At 48.1% G+C, this 8,335-nt stretch overlaps 1 protein-coding gene across 1 annotated transcript in view; it reads right to left on the bottom strand.

Annotated features, from left to right (window-relative positions):
- Positions 1-6,685: 6,685 nt before the first annotated feature.
- LOC135001744 (protein NPAT) overlaps positions 6,686-8,335 on the bottom strand; it is a 167,449-nt gene continuing 165,799 nt past the window's right edge. Inside the window, exon 18 of the mRNA XM_063951610.1 lies at positions 6,686-7,143. Within this exon, the coding sequence (XP_063807680.1) occupies positions 7,060-7,143 (84 nt within the window). The 3' untranslated portion in view covers positions 6,686-7,059. The remainder of the gene's footprint in view (positions 7,144-8,335) is intronic.

Here is an 8,335-nt window from a genome sequence, read left to right as displayed (position 1 = left end):
TTTACATCCATCACATGCTTTTTGAATTCTGTTTGATAATGACAACTTTATCTTTAATTAGTGATTTCTAGGCCAGACTATAGTCTGTTCTCACTGTGTATTAGTGGGGGTATAGTGGTTTGTTCACACCTTGAGGCAACCTTTTGTTGTGGGTGGAGTTTTCAGAGGGTGGGTGCTGCTATCAATTAACCCTGTATCCATGTCTGCATGGTTATTTAACTAGTATAGATCAAGGCTGCAAGCATCTTTTGTTGCTAAGTATGTTAGTGCAAAGTATGATGATATAATCTATGGAGATATACAGGAGAGAAACAGAAGAAGGACAACAGACTTTCACCCCCTCCTCAACAATAGACCTGCAAACAACAGACTACAGTGAGTTATCTGACGGGATGTCGTACAGTATGCCGGCGCTCGGGCTCCCGGCGCCCAGCATACCGGCGCCGGGAGCCCGACCGCCGGCATACCGACAGCGTGGTGAGCGCAAAGGAGCCCCTTGCGGGCTCGCTGCGCTCGCCATGCTGCGGGCACGGTGGCACTATTTTATTCTCGTGGACCCCCACGAGGGAGAATAGTTGTCAGTATGCCGGGTGTCGGGATTCCGGCGCCGGTATCCCGACATTCGGCATACAGAAGACCACCCATCTAAACCACTACCAGCAACGCCTGCAGCCTGCTCAGCCTGGACACTGAACGACCTGTCTGATTACGTAACAGCCCTACTACTCTCACACACTGCTCACACTCCTCAGTTACACAATCTACAACCACTGTGTATCCATCTCAGCCCTTCCGTTCCTTCCATTTTTTCTTAAAATCCTGTTTGCACTGTCTTTTGCTTTCACTACACCCCGCATTCACCTTGTTCATTCTATACTACACCCACACCACTCTATTCCTCTGAACCACACTACTGTACCGAATTATGGCTCCTCGTTCCTGCCCCATACCAATCCTCACTGCCAGGTCTCACCCCCCAAATTCCAAATCACCCAAATACACTCAGAACCCAGCCAACATTATACCTATATCTCCCCTGTCCCCTCGGCCCCCCTCTCCTCTGTCCCCCTCCGCCGCTCCAAACCCCAACCCTGGCACACCAAACTAACACGTTTCTGACAAAAATGTTCACGCTCCGCTGAACGCTCCTGGAGGAAATCTCACTCTCTGCCGGACTTCCTCCATTTCAAGTTTATTCTCTCCTCCTACAGCTCTGCTCTTTCCCTCGCCAAGCAATCCTTTTTCCAAGCACTCATCTCTTCTCAGTCCTCCTGTCCACACCGTCTCTTTGAAACTTTCAACACTCTCCTTCGCCCCCCTCCTCTTCCCCTCCCATCCTCCCTCACTGCCACTGACTTTGCCTCCTTCATCTCCAAAATTGAGGACATCCAAGACAACATCTCCCGCCGTCACCCCTCTGCTACCCCCTTGCCCCCTCTATTCCTCCCCTCCATCTATCCCACCCTGTCCTCCTTCCGCCCCACTTCCGAAAAGGAAGTCCACTCCCTCATCTTATCCCCCCCCCTCCACCTGCCCCCCCCCCCCCTGGACCCCCTTCCCTCCCGTCTTCTCCGCTCCCTCTCCCCCACTGCCTGCTCCCACCTTGCTCACCTCTTTAACCTGTCCCTCTCTACCGGCATCTTCCCCTCGCCATTCAAACATGCTCTGGTCTCACCTATTCTCAAAAAACAACAACCTCGACCCCTCATCACCCACTAACCCTTTCGCCTCCAAATTACTGGTCAACAGCCGTCTCACAAGCCACCTCTCTGACAACTCCATCCTCGATCCACTACAATCTGGCTATCGCCCACTCCACTCAACTGAGACTGCACTGGTGAGAGTCACCAATGACCTGCTTTCGGCCAAATCCAAGGGCCACTTCTCCCTGCTCATCCTTCTGGACCTCTCTGCTGCCTTTGACACCGTAGATCATCCTCTCCTCCTGCACACACTCCAAAACGCTGGCCTCTCTAGCACTGTCCTTGACTGGTTTTCTTCTTACCTCACTAACCACTCCTTCTGTGTCTGCCTCCAGCACCACCTCACACCCTTCTATCCTTCCTGTTGGTGTCCCTCAGTGTTCTGTCCTTGGACCCCTTCTGTTCTCCCTGTACATCTCTTACCTGGGTGCGCTCATTAACTCCTTTGGCCTTCAATACCACCTCTATGCTGATGACACACAACTCTACCTCTCCTCTCCTGATCTGTCCCCCTCTGTCCTCTCCCAGGTTTCCAGCTGCCTCTCCGCAATCTCCTCCTGGATGTCTGAGCGCTCTCTGAAGCTCACCATGGACAAAACTGAACTCATCATCTTCCCCCCACCCAGAGCAACACCCCCGGCCAATATCTCTATCATTGTTGACAACACCACCGTTCCCCAACTCTGCTGCTTGGGTGTCACTCTTGACTCCTCCCTCTCCTTTGCACCCCACATCCAAGCTCTGGCACAATCCTGTCGTTTCCAGCTACGCAACATTGCTCTATCAGGCCATATCTCTCCCAGAGTGCAACTAAATTCATCATCCACTCACTGGTCATCTCACGATTTGACTACTGCAATGTTCTCCTCACTGGCCTCGCTTGCTCCCATCTTGCTCCTCTCCAATCTGTCCTAAACTCTGCAGCAAACTTATCTTCCTCTCCCGCCGCACCACATCTGCCACTCACCTTCGCCAAAATCTACACTGGCTCCCATTCCCCTACAGAATCCTCTTCAAACTCTTCACCCTCACATACAAGGCCATCTCTAATTCCACTGCTCCCTACATCTCCAACCTCCTCTACCTTCATACTCCCTCCCGCCCCCTACGGTCGACCAATGACCGTCGCCTCTCCACTGCCCTAGTCACTGCTTCCTAAGCTCGTGTTCAAGACTATGCCCGTGCTGCTCCCCTTCAGTGGAACGCACTCCCCCGCTCCATTAGACTCTCCCCCACCTTGCAAAGCTTCAAACGGGCACTAAAAACCCACCTATTCATCAAAGCATACCCTCCCGATGCATAACCCAGTCCTGAAGTCGCGCCTCCACCCCCCTGCCTCATGCCGTGAACATCTCAGCTTTGCTTGCATACTGCCATCAGGCTAACTCCCACTTGCCTGCACCTCTTGTCATCTGTCTGTCGCCCCTCCCCAGTAGATTGTTAGCTCTTCAGAGCAGGGCCCTCTTTCCTCTTGTTATCTAAGCCCTCGTCTCAACACATTTCACTCGCAGCTCTCCCCTACTCAAAGACCATCTTTACCCTGCAAGTAAAGGCTCATCTCCATCTATGGCCACCAGCCTCTAGTAGTACGATGATCAATCCCTCAATACTTACATCTTAGCTGTATTAAGTCTTGAGAATGTGTGGTGCTCTATGTTACCTGTACACTATTTCTGTTATTTATTTACTGTAATGCTATGTTTTGTCTCCCTGTACTGTCCTTTGTACGGCGCCGCGAAACACGTGGCGCCTTATAAATAAAATGTAATAATAATAATAATAACCCGATGGGCCAAATGTAATAGAGTGAGAGTTTCAGAAAGTGACAGATTTGGTAAGGTTTTGCAATTATTTTAAAGTGGCAATCATAAACACAGCAAGATCAACCTGGTTTTGCAGTGTAAATGATAGCCACTTTAAAAAAAAAAAAAAAAACCTGAAAAACCTTACCAAATCTCTCACTTTCTGAGACTCTCACTTGATAACATTTGGCCCTATGTCTCTGCTGGGCTTCAGTATCTTCTGGGCTGATCGCTCCAAGGTTCTCTCAGGAAAAACGAAGGGTGGTGGCATCTGCTTTTACATCAATGACGGATGGTGCACCAATGTCACGAACCTAGGCAAATCATGTAGCCCTTACCTGGAGATGCTAAGTATCAACTGTAACCCCTTCTACTCCGCCCGGGAATTTGCCTCAATTGTCCTTGTGGGAGTGTACATCCCCCACCTGCGCGAACGACACCCTGCACCACCTGGCCGTATGCATATCCGACATAGAACAAAAACACCCAGACTGTCTGCTTATAATGCTGGGCGACTTCAACAGAACTAACCTGAGCAAGGAGCTTACTAAGTACAAACAACAAGTCACATGTCCCACTAGGGAGGGGCGCACCCTTGATCACTGCTACACTACCCTCAAGTCTGCCTTTCGGTCTATCCCGCCTGCTGCACTCGGCCTATGTGACCACTGCCTCGTCCACCTACTCCTTACCTATACACAGAAGCTGACAGCAGTTAAGCCTGTCGTCAAGACTGTTAAGAAATGGACCAACGAGGCCTGCTTCGACTGCACGGAATGGGGGGGGGTCTTCGAAGCCTCAGCAACCGACCTGAACGGCCTGACAGACACTGTCACATCCTACATCAGCTACTGTGAGGACATGTGTGTACCTACCAAGACTTACCGCAATTACAACAAGCAGCCCTGGTTCTACGCCCAGCTCAGGCAACTTCGTCGAGCCAAAGAGGAAGCCTATAGCAGTGCTGACAGAGCACTATACAACCGAACTAGGAACTCTCTGACTAAAGAAATCAGGCTAGCAAAAAAGCGATTCTCGGACAAGCTGACAAACGATTTATCCACCAATGACCCCGTATCTGTATGGAAAGGAATGCAATCCATAACCAACTACAAGAAAACATCGAAGTCCACCACCATGCACTAAGACCTAGCAGACGAGCTGAACCACTTTTATTGCAGGTTCACAAAAGAAGTCCCCTGCGACCCAAACAATTACCTCTATGATGCCCTAAACACCGACGGCCAACTCCAGGCACTGCAAGTCGCCCAAGAAGAAGTGGAGGTATTGTTAAAAAGGGCCAAACCCAGGAAAGATCCGGGTCCTAATGGAGTGTCACCATCTGAAAACGTTCGAGCGTCTGGTTTTGAATCACCTGAAAACTGTGACTGGCCCCCAACTGGACCCCCTACAGTTCGCCTGTCAATTGAATCGGTGTGTCGAGGATGCAGTCAACCTGGGCCTGCGCTACATTCCACCTAGACATTCCCGGTACCTACGCGAGGGTCCTGTTTGTCGATTTCAGCTCGGCCTTCAATACAATCGTCCCCAGCATCCTCCACGCCAAATTACTTTGCCTAGGGGTCCCAGAAGCTACCTGTTCCTGGATAGTAGTCCTATCTGTAGACTTTCTGACAGATAGGACACAGGTGGTGAAAGCGGGGAAATTCACCTCTCAAGCGTGGTCCATTAGTACAGGGTCCTCTCACCCCTGCTCTTCTCCCTGTACACAGATGACTACACCTCAGAGGCAATCAGTAAAGATCAACAAATTTGCCAATGACACCACAGTCATCAGCCTCATCAAGGACGGGGACGAATCGGCCTATAGACGGGAAGTAGACGGTTGGCCCAGTGGTGCAGCCACAAACAGCCTTGAGCTCAACCCCCTCAAAACGGTCGAGAAGATAGTGGACTTCAGGAAGAAGTCAGCTAGTGCACCTCCGCTAATGATTGCTGACAGTGTGGTATCGCTAGTGGACTCCATCAAGTTTCTAGGGTCCACAATCTCCCGGGGTCCTTAAATGGGGGTCCTACGCTGACACCACTGTCGGGAAAGAGCAGCAGAGGTTGTTCTTCCTCAGGCAACTAAGGAAGTTAAACATCCCACAGAAGCTTCTGCTCCTCTTCTACTCCGCGACTGTGGAGTTGGTACTGTGCTCCTCGATACTGGTATGGTACAGCTAAGCCAGCGTGAGGGACAGATGCAGGCTCCAAAAAGGTGGTCAGAACCGCAGAGAGGATCATCGGAGCCGACCTTCTCTCAGTCCAGGACCTGTACCTGTCCAGAGCTAAAAAGCGGGCAACGAAGATAGTAAAGGACCAGCTACACTTCGGCCACAGCATGTTTAACTTGCTTCCTTCAGACAGGCGTTACAGGGCCATCCCCGCCGGGTCCACCAGAAGCCTCAAAAGTTTCTGTCCACAAGCGGTCCACCTGCTGAACTCCTGAACATTGACTGACTAGACGTACAAGTAACTCACTTGTATCCTTACGGTATTCCTATCTGTGTGACTTTACTTGCCCCTTCCCACCTAATTATCTGTTACCTACTTGGCTGTTGTATAGCAAACCGAAGACAAATTCCTAGTATACGCAAGTTTACCTGGCCAATAAAGCTGATTCTGATTAACAATGTTGCAGTGTTTTGAAGCTGTGCTACAATGTGTATGAGACATCTGTACTTAGAATGAACCATGCTTGTTTGCAGAGATGAGTAGATTTACCTCTTGTGGTGCATGTTATACAATGTATCCTCCCCTGCCCAGGCATAGCACTTAACTTAGGTTGGGCAGGTGTGTACCCAGCTTATCTGATGACTGGTAAATGCATACACACTTACCGTTCGTCCACCCAATGTGTTGTGCCTGACGTCACAACTGGCCGTGCATTTAAATGTGCCCGTCCAGTTGAGATGTCAATCACCGGCGGCCCCTGCAGCAAGTGCATGGGCACACATCGCCACATGGCCCGATATATCTGCAGATATACTGGCAATCGGCTATGCTTCAGGGCTGATGTGATATGTCTGAACAGCGTTGGTCACAGACATTCGGAGATACACAGCCGCCTACGGGCATGCGATATATCGGCCAGTGTATACCCAGCATAACTGTTAAGAGGGCAGATGGTTGTAGGTAGGTCTGTTAGCAAAATAAAACACATGAAACACATGTTAATAGCTTAGCAATAACTTTCTTTTTAATACAAATCTGTTGACAAAACAGAACTGCCAGGCCATATAAAAAGAAAGAAAAAGAAAAACGCTGGGTAACAGAAGAGAAATAGGTCAGATTCACAGCGGCTGCAACATGTGAACAGACCTAAAGCTGTGGAAACCTCGTAATTTGCTTGTTAGAAACATTCCATATTTGCAGCTCAAACACACAAAAAAGGGTTGTTTAACAATGCAGTAAGTGCCTTATTATTATATATTACAAAAGGACAATGACCTTCCACTCTGCAGGTCTATTTACATATAAGTTTATACATATAATATATAGCATCATCTTAGCTATAAGGTACATTGTGCATTAAGGATTCAGAGTACAAACTATTCGTCGTAACGAAGAGACATTAAAAACTTTTCCACGTCCATTCCAGCTGGGAAGCTGTCTATGCTCTTCTTCCTGTGTTTCTGTGCAGAGAGAGGTGAAAGGGTTAGAAGCTGCGATTAACCATAGAACAGATGAGTATGATGCAGCCTGTTCTAGCTGAATGCTTACAGTACGCTGTCATAGCTTGCAGGTAGCTATTGCTATATAAAAGGGGTTGAGCACCGGCTAACTGTCATCTATGAAAACAGACTCATCACTATGCTGAAGTATTTTACCAACATATAACTAAACCATCACACATATATGCTGCTATGTCATGAGGTTTCTGTACAACAGCGTGGGCTCAACTGACATGATGGGAGAGATGGAAGCCACATTATCCAGCAGGAAGTACATGTCAGTAATTGGGCACTGAAATCACCCAGCCACGGACATACATGCTGCCACGCACATTCATAATGGCTCAGACCTGTTTAAAGTATGAAAAGATGCAGAAACTGACCAAAAACCTCCATACTGTCTATAAGACCTACCCAAATGCACCTACTCCTCCCACTTAAAAGATACATTGACAACTTAACCAGCAACAAAGGAAAATACGTCTTTTAGCAAACTTTCCAGCCTCTACCGTCTCATTGGAGGGGACCCTGAAGAATGGCACAACTGGAAGAGGAAACGCGTAAAGTCATGAGGACAGAGCAACCACTACAGAAAAGGTTTCCTACAGCTCTATGGTGCCCTAGTAGTTAAACCTCTGAAGGAAAGATAGTGGGCTAGTCAACTTTCTGAATATGTAACATGGAGGCTGGCACTGCTATTGGAATCTAGAACACTGAATTCCAAAGAATTTTGTCTCCTTATTAGGGGATTTCCTCAGAGGAACTTAAATATATTTACACATTAGGACTGGACAAAGAAGAATACTTCCCTTCTGGATCATTTACCGTCCAACACTGTTGACCTTTCTAAAATAAGAATTATTGGCAGAAGGATTTGGGAAATCCAGGATTCCTGGCCTATGCTCTAGAAACCCCTCCACAAAAAAATAAAAAATTATTGTTGCCTTTTACATATTCATTGACTTACATTTTTTAGACTATATTTGGTTCTATCTATTTTTTTTCTATTAAGCTGCTTTTTGTTCAGAGGTGGCAATATCTTTGTAACCACTTAACTGACAATATTTTTCACCAAAAACAGCTCATATTGTAGGGGTTTTTTTTATGAGAGGATTAGGTGAAGAACATGTATTTAAACTTTTCCAAAGCGACT

This window comes from Pseudophryne corroboree, chromosome 2 (genome assembly GCF_028390025.1).
Source record: "Pseudophryne corroboree isolate aPseCor3 chromosome 2, aPseCor3.hap2, whole genome shotgun sequence".
In the NCBI taxonomy this organism is placed as follows: Eukaryota; Metazoa; Chordata; class Amphibia; order Anura; family Myobatrachidae; genus Pseudophryne; species Pseudophryne corroboree.
The sequence above is the reverse complement of the archived record's forward strand: the minus strand, read 5'-3'. Positions and strand labels throughout refer to the sequence as shown.